The sequence below is a fragment of the Oncorhynchus mykiss genome, chromosome 7 (assembly GCF_013265735.2).
Source record: "Oncorhynchus mykiss isolate Arlee chromosome 7, USDA_OmykA_1.1, whole genome shotgun sequence".
Lineage (NCBI taxonomy): Eukaryota > Metazoa > Chordata > Actinopteri > Salmoniformes > Salmonidae > Oncorhynchus > Oncorhynchus mykiss.
The window spans coordinates 12685588-12709758 of NC_048571.1; the positions used below are offsets into that span (position 1 = coordinate 12685588).

Consider the following 24171-nt stretch of genomic DNA (forward strand, 5'->3'; position numbering starts at 1 on the left):
CTAACCCCTGGTCTGACCTCTACACCCTTCTAACCACTGGTCTGACCTCAGCACCCTTCTAACCCCTAGTCTGACCTCTGTACCCTTCTAACCCCTGGTCTGACCTCTGCACCCTTCTAACCCCTGGTCTGACCTCTGCACCCATCTAACCCCTGGTCTGACCTCTACACCCTTCTAACCCCTGGTCTGACCTATGCACCCTTCTAACCCCTGGTCTGACCTCTGCACCCTTCTAACCCCTGGTCTGACCTCTACACCCTTCTAACCCCTGGTCTGACCTCAGCACCCTTCTAACCCCTAGTCTGACCTCTGCACCCTTCTAACCCCTGGTCTGACCTCAGCACCCTTCTAACCCCTGGTCTGACCTCAGCACCCTTCTAACCCCTGGTCTAACCTCAGCTGTATAGAGCACAGCATGAAAACTGTCCCTAAGTCAGTTTCTAATATTATAAAATACACTGCTCAAAAAAATAAAGGGAACACTTAAACAACACAATATAACTCCAAGTCAATCACACTTCTGTGAAATCAAACTGTTCATTTAGGAAGCAACACTGATTGACAATAAATTTCACATGCTGTTGTGCAAATGGAATAGACAACAGGTGGAAATTATAGGCATTTAGCAAGACACCCCCAATAAAGGAGTGGTTCTACAGGTGGTGACCACAGACCACTTCTCAGTTCCTATGCTTCCTGGCTGATGTTTTGGTCACTTTTGAATGCTGGCGGTGCTTTCACTCTAGTGGTAGCATGAGACGGAGTCTACAACCCACACAAGTGGCTCAGGTAGTGCAGCTCATCCAGGATGGCACATCAATGCGAGCTGTGGCAAGAAGGTCTGCTGTGTCTGTCAGCGTAGTGTCCAGAGCATGGAGGCGCTACCAGGAGACAGACCAGTACATCAGGAGACGTGGAGGAGGCCGTAGAAGGGCAACAACCCAGCAGCAGGACCGCTACCTCCGCCTTTGTGCAAGGAGGATCAGGAGGAGCACTGCCAGAGCCCTGCAAAATGACCTCCAGCAGGCCACAAATGTGCATGTGTCTGCTCAAACGGTCAGAAACCGTCTCCATAAGGGTGGTATGAGGGCCCGATGTCCACCGGTGGGGGTTGTGCTTACAGCCCAACACCGTGCAGGGCGTTTGGCATTTGCCAGAGAACACCAAGATTGGCAACTTCGCCACTGGCGCCCTGTGCTCTTCACAGATGAAAGCAGGTTCACACTGAGCACATGTGACAGACGTGACAGTCTGGAGACGCCGTGGAGAACGTTCTGCTGCCTGCAACATCCTCCAGCATGACCGGTTTGGCGATGGGTCAGTCATGGTGTGAGGTGGCATTTCTTTGGGGGGCCGCACAGCCCTCCATGTGCTCGCCAGAGGTAGCCTGACTGCCATTAGGTATCGAGATGAGATCCTCAGACCCCTTGTGAGACCATATGCTGGTGCGGTTGGCCCTGGGTTCCTCCTAATGCAAGACAATGCTAGACCTCATGTGGCTGGAGTGTGTCAGCAGCTCCTGCAAGAGGAAGGCATTGATGCTATGGACTGGCCCGCCCGTTCCCCAGACCTGAATCCAATTGAGCACATCTGGGACATCATGTCTCGCTCCATCCACCAACGCCACGTTGCACCACAGACTGTCCAGGAGTTGGCGGATGCTTTAGTCCAGGTCTGGGAGGAGATCCCTCAGGAGACCATCCGCCACCTCATCAGGAGCATGCCCAGGCGTTGTAGGGAGGTCATACAGGCACGTGGAGGCCACACACTCCATGGGTTGATACATTTGATTTCCATTGATAATTTTTGTGTGATTTTGTTGTCAGCACATTCAACTATGTAAAGAAAAAAGTATTTAATAAGAATATTTCATTCATTCAGATCTAGGATGTGGTATTTTAGTGTTCCCTTTATTTTTTTGAGCAGTGTATTAAGGTCCAGCGTGTGTGTGTGTACAGATGTAGGATCTTCATTTGATCACCCTGTTGCAGGAGAAGTTTCTTGCAGTGCAGGACATTTTAAAAGTATTGTATATGCAAGATATAAGGCTTCTGAAGTTTGTAATTTCCACTTTGAAATGTCAGACTTGATTTTCCCTTGCGGAAAATGTATCAACCCCTACAAAAATGTCTATGAATTATAATCCACATAATACCTCACATTTCCTGTTCCTGCTGGATTATTTTCCTGACGTAGCAAACTGTGTGTGTGTGTGTGTGTGTGTGTGTGTGTGTGTGTGTGTGTGTGTGTGTGTGTGTGTGTGTGTGTGTGTGTGTGTGTGTGTGTGTGTGTTTGAACATGTTTAACTATACTTGTTGGGACCAGAAGTCCCCAGAAGAATAGTAAACAAACAAACATTTGACCAACTAGGGACATTTTGTTGGTCCCCACAAGGTCAAATGCTATTTCTATGGGGTTTAGAGTTAAGGTTAGAATTAGTGTTAGGGTTAGAATTATGTTTAGGGTTAGGAGCTAGGGTTCGTTTTAGGGTTATGGTTAGGAGCTAGGGTTAGGTTTTGGGGTTAAGGTTAGTGTTAGGTTTAGGGGTTAGGTCAAATAGGATTTTGAATGGGACTGAATTGTGTGTCCCCACAAGGTTAGTTATACAAGACTGTGTGTGTGTGTGTTTGTGTGTTTCCCCCAGGAAACATCCTCCTCCCTTGGTGATTTATCTCTCTCTTCTCTCCTCCTACATCCTCCTTTCTTTCTTTCTTTCCTTCCCCTCTTTCTTTCTCTCCGTTAATCTCCACTGCCTCCTCTTCTCTCTCTCTAACAGCCTGTGTTTTATAACATTGTTCAGTATGCAGGTCCATCTCAATTGTCTAAAATGGCTTCCTCTCCTTGTCACCTCACCTTAAAGGCTCAGTGCGGTCAAACGTGTGATTTCCTGTGTTTTATGTATATTTCCACACTATGAGGTTGGAATAATACTGTGAAATTATGAAAATTATGATAATGTCCTTTTAGTGAAAGAGCTGTTTAAAAATGTATATTTTGGTGGGATGGAGTTTTGGTGGTATCACCAGGCGATTAATTAATTAATAGACCAATTAGAAAGAGGGTTCCTAACGTCTCTGCCAATAACAGCTAGTTTTCAGTTTTCCCCTCCCCACTCAAACCCCTCCCAAACATTCATAGCAACATTCTTGCTTGAGAAAATCGCTCTTTGCTAAGAAGCTATTTTTGTTTATTTTGTACTATTTTAATTGAAAACAATCACAGTAAGGTACTTAATTGTTACCCAGAAATGATTTGATGTTGAGATAAAAATAAAATAAAAGTCTGCATTGGGCCTTTAAATCCTAAATGATCTGAAATCACAAGATAAGTAAGAGCAACATGGTGGACACCTGTGCAATTCTTTCACATCAGAGCAGATGAAAGAGAGGAGAGAAGACAAGTAGAGGAAGCAACTTTAGACTATTGAGACACAGCCTGAATGTGCTAATTGGACAGAGTTGAAAGACACAGGGGAAAAGTGCAGTGAACCATAATGAGAACCATAAAAAGAGCAAAGGAAAATGGAAATACGTTGCCAACCACAAACACGATCAATCACACCTAGCCATCACATCAAACCACTGCCCCGGCCTCCTCCTCTTCTCCTCCCATCTTCTCTGTTCCATCGTTTCCATGGTAACTGGGGACAAAGGCCCACACAGGTGAGCGAGTGTCTCTTTTCTTGTGGTGGTGACTGACAAGCACACCTGATTGGAATTTCAATGTTTTCCCAGCCCGTCTGTCTCTCTGAGGCTCTGGAAGCTAGGGATGGTTAATTACAGTACAAATCAGTCATTTAGAAGACTGACTGCCCATCCAGCCACAGCGCCAAACACCACCCCCACTAACGTTTCTTCTCCACAAAGAGTCTGGATTTGCTTTCCTCCCTGACATCTTGTAGAATGCAAACACATTCTAAACGTTCTGATTGGTTCCAGAAACCAATGGGTTGGGCTAGAGCGAGCCATCACGAACCATGAATCACATCATTGGCTTTGATACTCTGATTGGTTAGAGACGATCCAATCGCTGATGAATTTGTTTTGTACAACACCCCTCATTTTGAAGTGAGCACAAACATCTTCTAGGATGGCTGAACAACTTCTAGGATTCAGTCTGAATGTATGTAGAGATCGATAGAGCAGCGGAATTCAATTCAGGGTGAGTCATTTAGCAGGTTGAATGTTGGTAAATCATCGCCAATGGAAGTTAAATAAACGTCATGGAAACAGTTGATTGAAACTATTATAAAAGTCTTGGATGGATGTTGGGCTGGTATCTAATGGAATATTAAGTGGTAGCAATTTGTCCATTGTTGTATGTTTGATACTGATTCTGTGTGTGTGCCTGCGTGTGTTTCTGTGTCTCCTGTAGGAGCTGTTTACAGCAGAGTGTAAGTTTAAGGAGTCTGTGTTTGAGAACTACTATGTGATCTACTCGTCGATGCTGTACAGACAGAATGAGTCTGGGAGGGCCTGGTTCTTAGGCCTGAACAAGGAAGGACAGCCCATGAAGGGCAACCGAGTGAAAAAGACCAAACCAGCCGCTCACTTCCTGCCCAAACCTATAGAAGGTAAGGGGGTTGTCACACACACATGGATGCACACACACACACACTCACACGCTCTAACACTCTGATCTCTCCTGTTCTCTGTAGTTGCGATGTACAAGGAGCCGTCGTTGCACGACGTCAGGGAGACATTGCCTAAAGTTGCCGGAGTCCCGCCCAGCAAAAGCTCAACCAGCGAACCAGTGGCCATGAACGGGGGTAAACCAATCAACAAACCCGACCCGAAGGAGACTGCAACATAACCCTGCCCCCTCCTCTCCCCCCACACGACAGAGACTTGAGACTCTGCCCACTGCACTCAAACTATCACCTTGATTGGTCAATTATGGGCTAAGTCCCACCTCTTCTCTCTTTCTCTCGCTCATTCTCTCTCTCTCTTTCTCTTTTTGGCTAATTCGGTGCAGTGGTGTTCGAGATGAGGAAATGGACCACTCCATTTGGGGGATGGGGGAGGGGAGGTGGAAGGGAGAAGAGGAGGGGAGAAGAAGAAGCAGGAAGGTGTTGACAAGGAGGAGGAGGAAGGGGAGGAGGAGGAGGGAAATTGGCTGATCTTATCAGCTAGATAAACTACAAACTTGGACAGCGGAATGCCCTACCTACGCGATACGGAATGCCTTTTTCAAATCCTTACGATTATTTTTCTGTGACAATCTGTGAGAATGATGACAGAGCGTTTTTTTCCCTCTTCCTTTTTGCCAGGTAGCCTTGCCTGCTGATGGCTACCCATAAGCCCCTTCTCTCACTCTGACGCACTATAGCAACAGAGTCAATCCATATTGACCACAGTCTGTTTGTTCGTCTGTTTACCAATTTCTTTGTTTGTTTATAATTCTATACCCAAAATGCACCAGCGATCGTCTGGATAGATTGTTGTAATGACACAAAACAGAATTGTCATCTATTTTTCAAATGATTGTCTCTCTCTCTCTCTCTCTCTCTCTCTCTGTCTTTCTTATCTTCTCTCTCTCGCTCCCTCTCTCATTCGTTCTTAGTTTCTTTCTCTCTCTGTCTCTCTCACTCTCTCATTCTTTTTTAGCTTCTCTCTATCTCTACCTCCACATCTCTATTCTATTTCTTACTATCACTATTTTCTCTGTGTGTTTGTAGGTTCATTTAGGCAGCGAAGGATGCAGGAGGGCAATACTCATATTTTGTAAGACATGTATAGAGGGAGAGGACTGGGGCTGGGGATGAGATGTTAATGCTTTGGTATTATTGAGGAGGTAGCAGATGCAAAGCATGGTAGGTAGAGTGCATGGTAGCAGAGTAGCTAGCATGTCCACAGAAGCTATGAGTTTCTATCCAGAGCCATGGTCAATTCAGGACATGAATTGAAATTCCAATTCAATATTTGAAAAGTGCCAAAAGTTGCACAAGGGTGTCGGACATGTAGCATTTTCACTGGCAACATATAGGTAACTGCCCAAAATAATGGAAACGCTTGAGTAAATGAGGGATGCCAAGTATATTGAAAGAATGTGCTTCTACACAGGTGTGGTTCCTGAGTTAATTAAGCAATTAACATCCCATCTTAGGGTAATTTATAAAAATGCTGGGCAGACCATTATTTTGGCTACCATGGCTATGCCCCCCTAGGATGATAAGGGTCCCCCATCCACAGGCAGAAGTGGTAACTGAACATTTTGATGAGCATGAAAATGGTGTAAACCACAGGCAATGGCCGCACAGTCACCAGATCTCAACCCAACTGAACACTTATGGGAGATTCTGGAGCGGTGTCTGAGACAGCGTTTTCCATCATCATCAACAAAACGCAAGTTAGTGTTTTTTGTCATGAATCTTGTTCTGGAGGCAGTTCTGCAGAGTGGTCACTGGCTAGCTGGCACAGCCACAAATCATAAAATCAGATTTTAAACCTAACTTTAACAACACTGTTAACCCTAATGCATAACCCTAACCTTAAATTAACACCAAAAAGCCAATTTTCACTTTGCAGCTGGCCTATCTAAGGGGAAATCGCTCAGTTCTGCCAAGACTCGTGACAAACTTCAACCTGCCAAAAAAAACACCAAATTATGAAATTTCTTGCAGAAGAATAGTGTTGCATCCCTCCAATAGAGTTCCAGACACTTCTAGAATCTATGCCACGGTGCATTGAAGCTGTTCTGGCTCGTGGCACAACGCCCTATTAAGACTCTATGTTGGCGTTTCCTGTATTTTGACAGCTCCCTGTACATGCACACATAGTCATAGTCAAAGAACGTAGAAAAAATATCGAAAGAACAGAGTCACTACAGAGTCACTACAGGGAACAGTCCTAAACGGACCAGTAAAATAAGTGATCTTGGAGGTGTAGCTGTAAGCTGGCATTGGTAAGAGGTACGCTGCGGTAGTCCTATATCCGTTGGCTTTCACACTGTGACTACAAACCTCCCATCCCATCTTGGAGTTGTAGCTTTCTCATTTAGAAGCCATTGATACTGACTTTACCCGTCGTTTGACTTTACCCAAACTCTGTTACGTGTCATTCGTCTAAATGAAATAAGGGAATGATGTTGGTCTGTTACGTTTTTGTGCTGAAATGTTTACTGTGAGGATCAAGATCTGTCACTTCCTGTATAAGTAGCAGAGGTAGTTTGCTGAGTCTGTAACCGTGCCTGGGACCTGAAGACTCACGTTAGCTCCAAGAGCTTATTACAACAGTCAGCCACTGTAAAGCCTATGAGCAAAACGGGCCATGGATGCCGAATTTGCCCTGTGGCCCAGGCTGCTCATGGGCCACCGTAAGCTTGCTAGCTGGGTGAGATCATAGAGAAACCACTCGAAAAGGTACGCTGTAAAAATAAAGATTCCACTGGGCTGTTTGTGGGAAAGTGTTGAAGCAACATTTGCTGTACTTCTTGTCCAGTGTTTTGTCTGTACCAAGCTGAACAAAAGCTGCTGTTCTTGACAAAGAAATGTAGACCTACAATTTGATGGTGTTGTGTCTTTGAGTTAATGGTGTTTCTGTTCCTGTTGAAACCAGAGTCCTTTTATATGGAGAGTTGGGCCAACTGTAGAGCTGGGCACCACATTGCTGCCTCTTGAGGATTCAATATTGCCCAGTGACACGAACGTGGCTGCCATCGAGCTCTGTGATGTCATAGTTCAGACTGCATTGGCCAAACTCTCTCTAAGGTCTCTGATTGAATCCTGCCATCAGTGAGCTCTATGTGCTGCTGGATTCTGAATCTCTAACTGACTACTTCAAGTGAGACTGGATCAGTTTTTGTCAAATTGAATTGACTTTGACTGTGCAAATGTACAAACCTCTCTCTCTTTCTCTCTCACGTTCTTTCTTTCTCAACATTCCATCTCATTCTTCCCCTTACCCTGCCCACCCCTCTCTCTATCTCTCCATCTGTCTCTCTCTCTCAGTCTCTCACCTGTTGCATGGTAAACAAGAAAGGCAGTGGAGATAAGCATGTAGTACTGTAGCCTATGTGTATCAAGTCAAAACAAAAAGAAGAAAAAAAAGAGATCATGTCGGTAAATGTACCGCTAACTTTACATACATATATATGCAAAAGAGTTTGTCTGCACTGTACAGTTTGTGTCTCCATTGTATACACAGATACAACATATTGAATAAAATATTTATATGAAGGAGACATGGTGATGTTATTGACATTACTCTGCATTGTCCCAATCTGGGACATTACCAAGAAAGGAGAATGTTTCCTCACATCAAAACGTGGCATAGGAGCTGGACAAGGGACGAATAGCTGAAGAAATAAGGTAATATTTCCTCTCTATGAGTTGGTAGCTTTTTCATAGCCCCCTTAAAGGGATACTTCAGGATTTTGGCAATCAAGCCCTTTATCTACTTCCCCAGAGTCAGATGAACTCGCTGATACCATTTGTATGTATCTGTGAGCAGTTTGAAGGAAGTTGCTAACTAGCATTAACGCAATTGCTAATTAGCATTAGCACAATGACTGGAAGTCTATGGCAACTGCTAGCATGCTAGTAGATACCATATACTTCCAGTCATTGCGCTAACGCTAGTTACCGTTAGCTTGCAAAGCTACCTCTAAATTCCTTCATACTGGATGCAGAGACATAAAAATGGCATCCATGAGTTCATCTGACTGTGTGGAAGTTGATAAAGGGCAACTTGGTCAAAATCCCAAAGTATCCCTTTAAGGCCATCTCATCATCAGCTTCCAACTGGCTCATTTAACTGCTCTCCTCTCCACTGCAACTCAAACAGCCCAGCGTTGACTCAAGGGTCTCTTCAGACTCGAGGCTTTTCGGTCATCTAAGAGGCATAACAGAAAAGAACACAGACGACATGCTGAAGACAAAGACACTGTGCCCTAGGTTGTGTCTGGCTCTTTTCAATGGAGAAAACGCTCCCGTTTAGCATCATTACTTCTGCAGTGTTCCCTTGAACGCACGCTCCAGCTCCTCTGTTCAGGCCCACGTTCCCGAGCCATTTATCCACGTTGGGTCTTTTGTTTGGGTGTCGATAGCTCTCCTTGTGCCTCTATTGGCTGAAATGTCCTTGTTTTTAAAAGAACAGCACGTTTTTCTGTCCATTAAAATAACATCAAATTGATCAGAAATACAGTGTAGACATTGTTAATGTTGTAAACGACTATTGTAGCTGGAAACGGCTGATTTTTTATGGAATATCTACATAGGCGTACAGAGGCCCATTATCAGCAACCATCACTCCTGTATTCCAATGGCACGTTGTGTTAACTAATCCAAGTATATAGGAGGCGACTCCGGGATGCTGGCCTTCTAGGCAGAGTTGCAAAGAAAAAAACATATCTCAGACTGGCCAATAAAAATAAAAGATAAAGATGGGCAAAAGAACACAGACACTGGACAGAGGAACTCTGCCTAGAAGGCCAGCATCCCGGAGTCGCCTCTTCACTGTTGACGTTGAGACTGGTGTTTTGTGGGTACTATTTAATGAAGCTGCCATTTGAGGACTTGTGAGGCGTCTGTTTCTCAAACTAGACACTCTAATGTACTTGTCCTCTTGCTCAGTTGTGCACCGGGGCCTCCCACTCCCTCTATTCTGGTTAGAGACAGTTTGCACTGTTCTGTGAAGGGAGTAGTACACAGCGTTGTACGAGATCTTCAGTTTCTTGGCAATTTCTCGCATGGAATAGCCTTCATTTCTCAGAACAAGAATAGACTGACGAGTTTCAGAAGAAAGGTCTTTGTTTCTGGCCATTTTGAGCCTGTAATTGAACCCACAAAATGCTGATGCTCCAGATACTCAGCTAGTCTAAAGAAGGCCAGTTGTCTTGCTTCTTTAATCAGCACAACAGTTTTCATCTGTGCTAACATAATTGCAAAATGGTTTTCTAATGATCAATTAGCCTTTTAAAATTATAAACTTGGATTAGCTAACACAACGTCCCATTGGAACACAGGAGTGATGGTTGCTGATAATGGGCCTCTGTACTCCTACGAAGATATTCCATTACAAATCCAGCTACAATAGTCATTTACAACATTAACAATGTCTACAATGTATTTCTGATCAATTTGATGTTATTTTAATGGACAAAAAAATTGCTTTTCTTTCAAAAACAAGGACATTTCTAAGTGACCCCAAACTTTAATACAGTAGTGTACATACACATGCAGATAGACAGACGGAGGCAGACAGGTAGGCAGGCAGACTCTCAGACATGCACACAGACACACAAAAATCCGCACGCACAAACACACAGATACAACTAACTTAAATGTAGAAAATACTCATCAATCCATGTTACGCAGTGGTTGGCTGGCTACGGCTCAATGGATAGGCTGATTGGAAATGACAAAGATGTGTCTGGGATTGGGATTGGTTGATTGGAGATTTGCTAATAGAAAGCTATGTTTCCTTCCTCAGTCGATTGATAGTATCTGTCCTCAATCTGTCCTTCCGCCAATGTGCAAACAGAGTCCAGAGTACCAAAACATGAATTCCAAAATGTTTGTATGAAGTCAAGCTTCAGGTGTGGCCAGAACAGGAAAAACATAATTCAGTTTGACATGCCCACAGCCTTACCCAAGATGCACCAGCTCAGAAAACTGACACAAGAAGATACAGTAGATTAAGGCACACCATTGACACAGAGATACAGTACACACACACACACACACACACACACACACACACACACACACACACACACACACACACACACACACACTTAGACAAACACACACTTGGACACACACACACACACACACAATTAGACACACAAATAGACACACACACAGACACACACACAGACAACCCCTCTCCTTTTCTAAATGATAGATGAGACTGCCAGCTAATTAGGCTGTGGTAATTAAGTTTTGCATAATGTAAATTAGTCTGAGCATTGAGGGGGAAGTCGTGTGGAATCCTAGTGCATGCCAAAGCACTGATTTATGGGTATTATACAAAGTGACACAACAATGAGCCATTCTGGCCATATCTGGAGCCAACAGAAAATAAACACATTTGTCATTATGTTTACACCCCACATGTACAGACATGTGGAACCATGTTGTTGTTTGTAATGTGAGTATACTAGCTGCCCTTCACACAATTACCTGTCCAGTGTTCATTTTGAGGTAAATGTTATAATGTGTGTGTTTGGGGGTCAGGGTAAAGTCCTTTTTCACATAAAAGGTTAGAAAACAGGCTAAATAAAATATGGCGATGAAGCTACAGAGAGAAAAGGCAAGGTTACAGTTCAGAATTCATTTGTGGAGACAAAAAAAAACGATTGTACGGTAGGAATGAAATAGCGCTGGACAATCTGACACTCATGTTTATTTCCTCCGAACTCCAGCACCCTGATTACGGTTCTAAAATGTCACCCGGCGTCAGAGGGCAAGGCAGCTGAGAAGTCACAATCTGCCCTCATGTCATCCGGAGACCTCACAACGAGGAGGGTGAACTTTTCAAATGTCGCCAGAGACTTTATGAGATTAGACAGATGAAGAGGACGCTATTTAAGAAACACACAATATGAGATTAGATAGATACTGGAACAGCACTGCCTCAATTCCCATGGCAATCATTGAATGTGTTCATATTCAGCCCCGTTGGGATGAAATCTGTAAATGTTATCATATACCAATCTCACGTGTTGTATATTGTCACCATTCCATATTACACACGTGTGTAGGAGATGCCTTCATAGTGGTCAATAAACTAACAATGATAATCCCCACGGAAACAGAGAACAACGTAAAACACCAAATAATGCATGCAGGGCAGAATTTGTCCGATACTCGCTAATGATCAAAATCCAGAAAAGAGCCGTTAAATTCTACAACCATCTATATAAGGATGCGATTCCCAAACCTTCCATAAAAAAGCCATCACCTACAGAGAAATTAACCTGGAGAAGAGCCTACTAAGCAAGCTGGTCCAGCAACACAATGAGACCCAACCAAATCATGAGAAAACAAAAAGATAATTACTTGACACATTGGAAAGAATTTACAAAAAACAGAGCAAACTGTAATGCTATTTGGCCCTAAACACTGTGACTGAGCCAAAATTAAGGAAATGTTTGACTTTGTACAGACTCAGTGAGCATAGTCTGGAATTCTGGATCTGCTACCTTGACAACCACACGTCGATGCTGCCATTGTTAAAAGAATCACACAGACACAGAGACACAAACACACACATTTAGGCAGACACACGCACCTACACACATACTAGACAATCTGTTGGCATGCCTTCATTGTCTTGCAATGATTGAATGCATATATATTTGAAGCCTTATCTGAAATTAATAATATCCCACACCAATTATGTACGAGCAGTTATACTGTTTTCATTATTTTTATCTAAAGGTGAAAGAACTAGTTCATTTCCTGCTCTTTAATTAAGTTCCCTTCTTTTTTTACACAAACATCCAGAGCAATGACCTATCAGCCCAATAAGCATATAGTCTGAAAGGAATTAAACACACACACACACACACACACACACACACACACACACACACACACACACACACACACACACACACACACACACATACACACAGCAGCAGCAGCAGCAGCAGTCTGTCGAGTCGAGGTGGCATTGATCTGTCACTTGAGAGCCTGTTCCTCTCAGCTTCATTATCATCAAAGCCAAAACACACCAGGCCTGCGAGACACACACACACAACCTGCGTCACAGACAGGCTTTTCATGGTAATATTCCCTACTCATGCCCATGTGGTGACCATATTGGTGCGGGACCTGGTTTGAAGTCCTATTAATGTAGCTATGGTAACCAACAGCAGCACACACACAGTTTCAAACCTATCAAATCACACTGAGTGGTCTGCTTCTCAGATCAGAGAAGCTGTAACCACTGGCCCAGGGCCAGTTTTACAGTTTTTTTTGATTGCTAAACGACAGTGGACACAACTGGAGTCACATGTGCAAAACTCTAACTACAGTCTACACAGCAGCAGTTCATGTGGACCAAACTCTAGTTCGTTTTTCATTGCTTGAACACAGTTTTCAAAACTCTGCACACTTATCCCGTGACTTTAACCACAACCTGCACAACACTGTGGATTTACAGCACTTTGTTCAAATGCTAACACACTGCTGTCACAACTGTGAACCACACATTCAAAACGGAATAGATTTCAGCCTTGTGCCTTTCAAACACTGCTGATTGCAATTTCAGCTGAAAGGCTAAGCAGGTGTCTTGTTTTAGACTTGTTAGTGAACACACACACATATTACAGTATATATAGGTAGAGCTCAGAAAGACTCATTTTGGAAATGGAACAAGGAAGATTCGTGGGTTCGTGGAGGGAGAAGGGTGGCAGGGAGAGGGCGGATGCGTGGAGGAAGACAAAGAAGACAAAGAGCTGTTATTTCAGATGAAATACACTACACTTATAGACCATGTCGTGAACCATGGTCTCTCATTGAGAGAGGCAGGGTTGAGGGTGCAACCCAATCTGCAAAGATCCACAGTGGCATCTGTAATGCGAATTTTCCATCATGCAAACAGGTGAGAGTTACATCCTTACAGTAAATGAAAACATTACAGGAATCTATTTTGTATTGCAATTATAGAATATTTCCACAGATATATATTACAGTAAGTTTGACTGTAAAATATATTTTTACAACAGGACCCAAAGGCTGCCCCCAACAGGGGGAAGAGGAAAAATATTTTCAGATGCGCAGGAAAATGCTATTGTTGACATGGTTGTTGTCAACAATGCAATAAAACTGCGGGAGATTCAAGATAGAGTGCTGGCTGATAATGATATATTTGAAAATGTTAATTCTGTCAGCACAACAACTATTGCTTGAGTCCTAAAGAAACACCAAGTTACAATGAAACAGTTATACACTGTACCGTTCGAGAGAAACAGTGAACGGGTAAAAGAGCAAAGATACCAATATGTCCAGGTAAGACGTCTGAGGTTACGTACACAGCTATACAAAATATTTACAGTAAAAAAAAAACACTAGCATTTCTACAGTAAAACTGTGCACTTACTGTTTTTCAGAGAGTAATGGAGGTGGAAGCACTGGAAAGACCACATTCCTTTGTATTTATCGATGAAGCTGGATTTAACCTTGCCAAAACACGGCGCAGAGGAAGGAATGTTATAGGTCAAAGGGCCACTGTGGAGGTTCCAGGCCAAAGGGGGGGAAATATCACCATGTGTGCTGCAATGGCCAATGATGGTTTGCTTCTCAACACACCACTCATTGGCCCATACAACACAGAAAGGCTTATAGCTTTCCTAGAACAGTTGCTTTTCACCACTCTGCAGCTGTCACAGATTGGTTTGCAGCACATCACAGATTTATGGTTTTGTACCTGCCGGCATATTCACCCTTCCTCAACCCAATAGAGGAGTTTTTCTCTGCCTGGAGGTGGAAAGTGTTTGGTCACCACCCACATGACCAAATGTCTCTTTTGGAAGCTATGTGTGCCGGATGTGAGGACACGTTCTAAAAATATAAAAAAATCATGTGAAAGAATGTCACTCCTTTCTTTGAAGAAAATATTACTTTGTATGAAGTCACTGAAATTGTTCAAACTGTAAAGATGAAAAGTTGGTATTTTCTGTATTGGTGTTTGATGCTAGTGTTTTTACTCTCAGTGTGTTCTGAGTGACAGTGTGTGTTATCTCAGTGAGGGTTGTGCATAGTGTTTGGCTGCACTGAGCGTGTTTTGAGCCATGTGTTAAGAGTTGTGTTGCTTGGAATGAGTTTTGCAGGTGATGTGAACTGTTTAGCTCAGGTGACTGTTGGTAGTGCAGACTGTAGTTAGAGTTTTGCACATGTGACTCCAGTTGTGCCCACTGTCGTTTAGCAATCGAAAAAAACTGTAATGGTTAGTTTATAACAGACATGGTTATCTGACAGTTCTTCTGAAAGCTCTTCTCTCTTACAGTATAGTGTTTGATAGAAAAGCATGTGTGGGCTTCATTCAATGGAGAGGCCATCTAAAGAAAAGCATGTGTGGGTGAGATTACATTTTCACATGAATTAAATAGACTTTCTCAGGTGCTCTTATCCATCCACCCCCCCCCCCCCCCCCCCCCCCACCCCATTCCCTCGCACTCCTTAACCTCGTCCCCTTCTCTCCATTCCCTCTCATTCCTTAACCTCCTCCCCTTCTCCCCATTCCTTCTCACTCCTTAACCTCATCCCCTTCTCTCCATTCCCTCTCATTCCTTAACCTCCTCCCCTTCTCCCCATTCCCTCTCACTCCTTAACCTCATCCCCTTCTCTCCATTCCATCTCATTCGTTAACCTCCTCCCCTTCTCTCCATTCCCCCTCACTCCTTAACCTCCTCCCCTTCTCTCCATTCCCTCTCAGTCCTCAACTCCTCTCCTCCTTCCTGCATTGTAAAAGCTATTCCCTGTGTATAGATGTAGGATCTTAATTTGAGCCAGTGTGCTACAGCAGGAAAGTAATTCTGCAGAAACAGGAAATGTGAATTATAATGAGTATTTTTATGGGGGCATTTGTAAGGGTTGATACATTTTAAAGAGGAAATTGCACACTTCACAAATCTTTAAACTTTTAATTTTACATTTCCTTTATTGCAAGAATGTTCTCCTGCAACAGGGTGATCAAATTAAGACCTTATATCTGTAGTGCACTACATAGGGGAATATGGTGCCATTTGGAATGTGACCTCCATCAGTACAGGAGATAAGAGGTCAGAGAAGTCAGATTCATCTAACTGACAGGAGAAGAGAACACGCTGTCAACACTCCTCTTTTTCTTTATTTGTACTATTTTCTACATTGTAGAATAATAGTGAAGACATTACAACTATGAAATAATACATGGAATCGTGTAGTAAGCAGAAAAGTGTTAAACAAATCAAAATATATTTTATGTTTGAGATTCGTCAAAGTAGCCACCCTTTGCCTTGATGACAGCTTTGCATTCTCTCAACCAGCTTCATGAAGTAGTCACCTGGAATGCACAATTAACAGCCAATCAGTTGTGTTGTGACAAGGTAGGAGTGGTATACAGAAGATAGCCCGATTTGGTAAAAGACCAAGTCCATATTATGTCAAGAACAGCTCAAATAAGCAAAGAGAAACGACAGTCCATCATTACTTTAAGACATGAATGTCAGTCAATCCGGAAAATAACAAGAACTTGGAAAGTTTCTTCAAGCGCAGTCGCAAAACCATCAAGCACTATGATGATACTGGCACTCATGAGGACCGCCAGAGGAAATGAAGACCCAGAGTTACCTTGGCTGCAGAGGATAAGCTCATTAGAGTTAACTACACCTCAAATTGCAGCCCAAATAAATGCTTCACAGAGTTCAAGTAACAGACACATCTCAACATCAACTGTTCAGGGAAGACTGCTTGAATCAGGCCTTCATGGTCAAATTTCTGCAAAGAAACCACTACTAAAGTACATCAATAATAAGAAGAGACCTGCTTGGCCCATGAAACACAAGCAATGAACATTAGACCGGTGGAGATCTGTCCTTTGGTCTGATGAGTCCAAATTTGAGATTTTTGGTTCCAACCGCTGTGTCTTTGTGAGACAGAGTAGGTGAACAGATGATCTCCGCATGTGTGGTTCCCGCTGTGAAGTATGGAGGATGTGTGATGGTACTTTGCTGGAGACACTGTCTGTGATATATTTAGAATTCAAGGCATACTTAACCAGCATGGCTACCACTCCATTCTGCAGCGATACGCTATCCCATCTGGTTTGTGCTTAGTGGAATTATCCTTTGTTTTTCAACAGGACAATGACCCAAAATGCCTCCAGGCTGTGTAAGGGCTATTTGACCAAGAAGGAGAGTGATGGAGTGCTGCATCAGATGACCTTGCCTCCACAATTTCCCGACCTGGTTTGGGATGAGTTGGACCGCAGAATGAAGGAAAAGCAGCCAACAAGTGCTCAGCATATGTAGAAACTCCTTCAAGACTGTTGTAAAAGCATTCCAGGTGAAGCTGGTTGAGAGAATGCCAAGAGTGTGCAAAGCTGTCATCAAGGCAAAGGGTGGCTACTTTGAAGAATCTAAAATGTTAAATATTTGTTTATTTGTTTAATGCTTTTTTGGTTACTACATGATTCCATGTATGTTATTTCACAGTTTTGATGTAGTCACTATTATTCTACAATGTAGAAAATAGTAAAAATGAAGAAAAATAATTTTATGAGTAGGTGTGTCCAAACTTTTGACTGGTACTGTTTATGTTTTTTTGTGTGTGTGGAGTGTTGTCATACTGTACTGATGTTTAATGTATAACTTTATCCTGAATGCTACTGTATTAGCAAGGGCTATACTACATAGGAAATAGAGTTCCATTTGGTACACAGATCCAGCTCTACTGTGTTAGCCAGGGCTGCACTACATACAGTACCTTGCAAAAGTATTCATCCCCTTGGCATTTTTCCTATTTTGTTGCATTACAACATGTCATTTAAATGGATTTCTATTTGGATTCCATGTAATGGGCATACAAAATATTTCAAATTGGTGAAGTGAAATGAAAGAAAATAACTTGTTTAAAGAAAAATCACAAAAATAAAAAACTGAAAAGTGGTGTGGTTTGCTATGAAGCCCCTAAATAAGATCTGGTGCAACCAGTTACCTTCAGAAGTCACATAATTAGTTAAATAAAGTCCACCTGTGTGCAATCTAAGTGTCACATGATGTGTCACATGATCTCAGTATATATACACCTGTTCTGAAAGGACCCAGAGTCTGCAACACCACTAAGACCAAGGAGCTCTCCAAACAGGTCAGGGACAAAGTTGTGGAGAAGTACAGATCAGGGTTGGATTATAAAAAAAATATTAAAAACTTTGAACATCCCACGGAGCACCATTAAATCAATTATTAAAAAATTGAAAGAATATGGCACCACAACAAGCCTGCCAAGAGAGGGCCTCCCACCAAAACCAGGCAAGGAGGGCATTAATCAGAGAGGCAACAAAGAGGACCACTTTAAGTCGTACACTCCACAGAGCTGGGCTTTACGGAAAAGTGGCCAGAAAAAAAGCTATTGCATAAAGAAAACAATAAGAAAACATGTTTGGTGTTCGCCAAAAGGCATATGGGAGACTCCCCAAACATATGGAAGAAGGTACTCTGGTCAGGAATTTAGCTTTTGACAATCAAGGAAAATGCTATGTCTGGCACAAACCCAACACCTCACATCACCCCGAGAACATCATTCCCAGCATCATGCTGTGGGGATGTTTTTCATCGTTGGGGACTGGGAAACTGGTCAGAATTGAAGGAATGATGTTTAGCGCTAAATACAGGTAAATTCTTGAGGGAAACCTGTTTCAGTCTTCCAAAGATTTGAGACTGGGACGGAGGTTCACCTTCAAGGAGGACAATGACCCTAAGCATACTACTAAAGCAACATTCGAGTGGTTTAAGGGGAAACATTTAAATGTCTTGGAATGGCGTAGTCAAAGCCCAGACATCAATCCAATTGAGAATCTGTGGTATGACTTAAAGATTGCTGTACACCAGCGGAACCCATCCAACTTGAAGGAGCTGGAGCAGTTTTGCCTTGAATAATGGGCAGAAATCCCAGTGGCTAGATGTGCCAAGCTTATAGAGACATACCCCAAGAGACTTGCAGCTGTAATTGCTGCAAAAGGTGTCTCTACAAAGTATTGACTTTGGGGGTGAATAGTTATGCACGCTCAAGTTTTCCGTTTTTTGTCTTATTTCTTGTTCGTTTCACAAGAAAAAATATTTTGCATCTTCAAAGTGGTAGGCATGTTGTGTAAATCAAATGGTACAAACCCCCCCAAAAAATCTATTTTAATTTCAGGTTGTAAGGCAATAAAATAGGAAGAATGCTAAGGGGGGTGAATACTTTCGCAAGCCACTGTAGTTCCATTTGGGACACAGATCCAGCTCTACTGTATTAGCCAGGGCTGCACTACATAGTTCCATTTGGGACACAGATCCAGGTCTTTCTCAAAAAATAGGAGTCTGAGGTTGGTTTAATAAAGGCTCTAACAGTGGAGCTGGGAGATAGGGTTCTGATTAAGGAATGATGGATCTTTCCTAATGTATCACGCACACACACACACACACACACACACACACACACACACACACACACACACACACACATGCACACGCACACGCACCCACCACACACTCTCTCACACACTCTCTCTCACTCCAGCACACACACACATGTAAGGTCTCTGAGGTGGGTGTCTATAATGACTGTGATGAATGAGACTGTTTGACTGACAGATAGGGGGCAGAAGAGGTGGTGGTGGTGGGGGGGGGGGGGGGTCTTGGGACAGCACAAGTTAAACATACCTTGGACTGAATACTGATTAACCAATCACAACCTACACATTTCCACCCGTCTGTTGCCAGGGACATTTGTTGGTTGCCATGGCAACCATCAAAACATTGTTGATGGGAAGATGGGGAAGAAGTGGGATTGATGAAGAAAGATATATAGGCTACCTGACAGTGATTACATTGAATGAGAGAGTACTGGGTGATGAGGGGCTGGGAGTGAGTGTTGAGATGTTTTTGTTGACGAGGATGTAAAATAACATATTTCTCTCTAAATTTGCACAATAGATATTTCACTCGCTATAAACGCAGAGGCAATTAGTTTGTTTGCAGACGTGTATGCATGTACGCATTTGTGTGTGTGTGTGTGACAGTGTGTGTGGGTGTGTGGCAGTGTATGTGACAGTGTGTGTGGCAGTGTGTGTGCTTGCACTTGTGCTACCATTTTTAATTGGATGTGTAATCAAGATGACCTAATGTCACTATCTCCAGCATTAGGTAGGTGGCAGACACTACAGCAGCAGCTGTATCCCTGAGGCTGTTACTGTCTGCCAGACAGACACTACTCTGGAATCCCAATCACACCCAGGACCAGCACTATCAGCACAGACACTGTTTCTGTTTCTTCACCACTTCTGATGGATTGCTTAATTGACTGATTGATTTATTGATTGGTCGATTGATGGATTTACAGTCCTCATTCATTGTCATGATCGTGGTCATCAGGTAAAGGGGGAACTGTCAACTGTCCTGGCTATAGAAGTGTGCCAGGATGTGTGAGTGTATGTGCGTGAGTGTGTGTGTGGGGGTGAATGTGTGCGTGTCTGACAACATAACATCAATCCATCACTTGTTGCAACGGCGCAGGGAGCCTGTTTTGATTCCAGACCAGACGAGTTTTGAAAGTGAGAGTCATTGCCATGGCAACCGCACGCCACGCAGGCCCCGTTGGCAAGGAGATGGACGGGCGTGGATACCAATTCCAGCGAGCCATTGGTCAGAGAGGGATGGAGGAAGAGAGGGGTGGAGGGAGAGAGGAAGGGAGGCAGGGGAGAGGAGGAGGGAGAGGAAGTGAGGGGGACAAGGGGACGTGGCTCTGAGAGAACAGAAAGATCAATGAAGGACACAAGAAGCATCGCCTTGAGCCAGACAGAGAGAGAGAGAGAGAGAGAAAGGGTGAGTGCAGGATGAAGGAGGAGGAGGAGAAGAGGGAAATGAAGAGAGAAAGAAAAGGAGGAGAGTGTAAAGGTAAGGGGGAAGTAGAAAGAGAGAAACAGACAGATAGAGGAGAAGGCAGAGAGGGCCCAGGGAGAGCATTTAACACTGTCGTTATTATGAGAGAAAGCCTGTCATTTTGGATTCAGGTAACGGATATGTCTTTACTCCCCTAAGACCCATAGCCAGACAAACTAGGCAGCTGTGTGTGAGTCTACACGTGGGTCGTTTCCACTGTAACTGGGTCAAGGGTGCTATGAAGGAGTCACAGCCGGAGGGAATCCCTGGAAATGTGTTTCCGACCAGATAGAGAGGAAGAAAGGGAGGGAGGTGAATGGAAAGATGAGTGACAGCTTGACTCACACAGAGAAAACAGGAGGAGATACACACCTCTTTTCGCCTTTCTGTCAGTGCCAGAGAAAGTAAGAGGAGGAGAGAATGGAGTGAAAGTGTGGGGGAAGGTGGAAAGAGAAAGAGAATGGGGAGTGAAAATATGAGGTAAAAATGTGGATAGATGGGAAGTGAGAGAGAGAGAGAGAGAGAGAGAGAGAGAGAGAGAGAGAGAGAGAGAGAGAGAGAGAGAGAGAGAAAGAAAGAAAGAAAGAAAGAAAGAAAGAAAGAAAGAAAGAAAGAAAGAAAGAAAGAAAGAAAGAAAGAAAGAAAGAAAGAAAGAAAGAAAGAAAGAAAGAAAGAAAGAAAGAAAGGGTTATAGGTCTGGCTTGGTTAGCCTCAGATATTGACTCTTATTGATATGTGATAGCAGAAGGTGACTAGGTGATACGTCACTTGGCAGTGGCAAATCAAATCCAATTTTATTTGTCACATACACATGGATAGCAGATTTTAATGCGAGTGTAGCGAAATGCTTGTGTTTCTGATTCCGACAGTGCTAGCATAATACACACAAATCTAAAAGGGGTGAATGAGAATACGTACATACGGATGGGCGATGGCCGAGCAGCATAGACAAGGTGCAATAGATGGTATAAAATACATTATATACATATGATATGAGTAATGTAAGATATGTAAAATGGCATTATTTAAAGTGACATTGTTTAAAGTGGCCAGTGATCCATTTGTTAAAGAGGCCAGTGATCCATTTGTTAAAGAGGCCAGTGATCCATTTGTTAAAGTGGCCAGTGATCCATTTGTTAAAGAGGCCAGTGATCCATTTGTTAAAGTGGCCAGTGATCCATTTGTTAAAGAGGCCAGTGATCCATTTGTTAAAGAGGCCAGTGATCCATTTGTTAAAGAGGCCAGTGATCCATTTGTTGAAGTGGCCAGTGATCCATTTGTTAAAGAGGCCAGTGATCCATTTGTTAAAGAGGCCAGTGATCCATTTGTTAAAGTGGCCAGTGATCCATTTGTTAAAGAGGCCAGTGATCCATTTGTTAAAGAGGCCAGTGATCCATTTGTTAAAGTGGCCAGTGATCCATTTGTTAAAGTGGCCAGTGATCCATTTTGTTAAAGTGGCCAGTGATTGGGTCTCCATGTAGGCAGCAGCCTCTCTTTGAGTTAGTGACTGCTGTTTAACAGTCTGATGGCCTTGAGACAGAAGCTGTTTATAGAATCTGTCTCTCGGTCCCAGCTTTGATGCACCTGTACTTACCTCACCTTATGGATGGTATCGGGGTGAACAGGCAGTGGCTCGGGTTGTTGTTGTCTTTGATTATCTTTTTTGCCTTCCTGTGACATCAGGTGCTATAGGTGTCATGAAGGTCAGGTAGTTTGTCCCCGGTGATGCGTTGTGCAGACCACACCACCCTCTGGAGAGCCTTGCGTTTGAGGGCGGAGCAGTTGCCGTACCAGGCTGTGATTCAGCCCAACAGGATGCTCTCGATTGTGGATCTGTAAAAGTTAGTCAGGGTTTTGGGTGACAAACCACATTTCTTCAGCCTCCTGAAGTTGAAGAGGTGCTGTTGCGCCTTCCTTTGTTTTGTTGAGTGTGAGGTTATTTTCCTGACACCACACTCCGAGGGCCCTCACCTCCTCCCTGTAGGTTGTCTCATTGTTGTTGGTAATCAAGCCCACTACTGTTGTGTCATCTGCAAACTTGATGATTGAGTTGGAGGCGTGCATGGACACGCTGGCGGTAGGCAAACTGAAACGGGTCTATGGTGGCCGTTAAGGTGGAGGTGATATGATCCTTGACTAGTCTCTCAAAGCACTTCATGATAACAAAAGTGAGTGCTACGGGGAGGTAGTCATTAGATCAGTTATCTTTGCCTTCTTGGGTACAGGAACAATGGTGGCCATCTTGAAGCATGTGGGGACAGCAGACTGGGATAGGGAGCATAAACACACCAGTCAGCTGGTCTGCGCATGCTCTGAGGATGTGCCAAGGGATGGCGTCTGGGCCAGCAGCCCTGCGAGGGTTAACAGATGTAAATGTTTTACTCACGTCGGCCACGGAAAAGGAGAGGGGGAGGGCGCAGTTCTTGTTAGCGGGCCACAACAGTGTTATCCTCAAAGTGGGCAAAGAAGGTGTTTAGTTTGTCTGGAAGCGTGACGTCGGTGTCCGTGACGTGGCTGGTTTTCTTTTTGTAGCCCGTGATTTCCTGTTGACCCTGCCACACACGTCTCGTGTCTGAGCCATTGAATTGCAACTCCACTTTGTCCCTGTTCCTGCATTTCGCTTGTTTGATTGCCTTGCGGCGGGAATAACTACACTGTCTATGTTCCCAGACCTCTTTCCATGGTTAAATGCGATGGTTCGCGCTTTCAGTTTTGCATGAATGCCGCCATCCATCCACGGTTTCTGGTTAGGGTAGGTTTTAATAGTCACAGTGGGTACAACATCTCCAGTGCACTTCCTTATAAATTCACTCAAATCAGAAAAACTGATTCACAGCGGCGCCGTTGTCTTGGGTCGTCTTCTGGGATTAGATCCATTGTCCTGGGTGGTGGTCCAAACAGAGGATCTTCTTCGGGAAATTCGTATTCCTGGTTGTAGTGTTGGTAAGTTGACTTCGCTCTTATATCCAATAGTTCTTCCCAGCTGTATGTAATAAGACTTAAGATTTCCTGGGTTAACAATGTAAGAAATAATACATTTAAAAAAATATACTGCATAGTTTCCTAAGGACTCAAAGGGAGGCGACCATCTCTGACGGTGCCCTCTTGCATTAAACAGAGTCTACTTCTGTCAATTTCCTCCTCACCTCTCCACCGGGACAGTCCACATGGCAATTTGACATAAAATGGCTGCCGTATCACACCCACTTACTTATGTGTCCACCTATGTATCCACCTATGTATCCACCTATGTATCCACCTATGTATCCACTACCACCAATTCACATTTTATCCACTCGTATGACTTTGATGCACTCAGAATCACAGATGCAGCTCTCATTGACGTCTAGTTATAATTATTGACATTTCATCCTACATGGTCTTTATCAGAATGCCCAGAGGCCTAGGTCAGAATGCCCAGAGGCCTAGGTCAGAATGCCCAGAGGCCTAGGTCAGAATGCCCAGAGGCCTAGGTCAGAATGCCCAGAGGCCTAGGTCAGAATGCCCAAAGGCCTAGGTCAGAATGCCCAGAGGCCCAGGTCAGAATGCCCAGAGTCCTAGGTCAGAATGCCCAGAGGCCTAGGTCAGAATGCCCAGAGGCCT

General features: G+C 43.7%; 1 protein-coding gene across 3 annotated transcripts in view; it reads left to right on the forward strand.

The window, feature by feature from the left end:
- Positions 1–8181, forward strand: part of LOC110527311 (fibroblast growth factor 14) — a 72906-nt gene extending 64725 nt beyond the window's left edge. For all 3 annotated transcript variants that reach the window (XM_021608500.2, XM_021608502.2, XM_021608501.2), the window contains exons 4-5: positions 4375–4573; positions 4658–8181. In XM_021608500.2, the coding sequence (XP_021464175.1) occupies positions 4375–4573; positions 4658–4812 (354 nt within the window). In that variant the 3' untranslated portion in view covers positions 4813–8181. The remainder of the gene's footprint in view (positions 1–4374; positions 4574–4657) is intronic.
- Positions 8182–24171: the final 15990 nt, after the last annotated feature.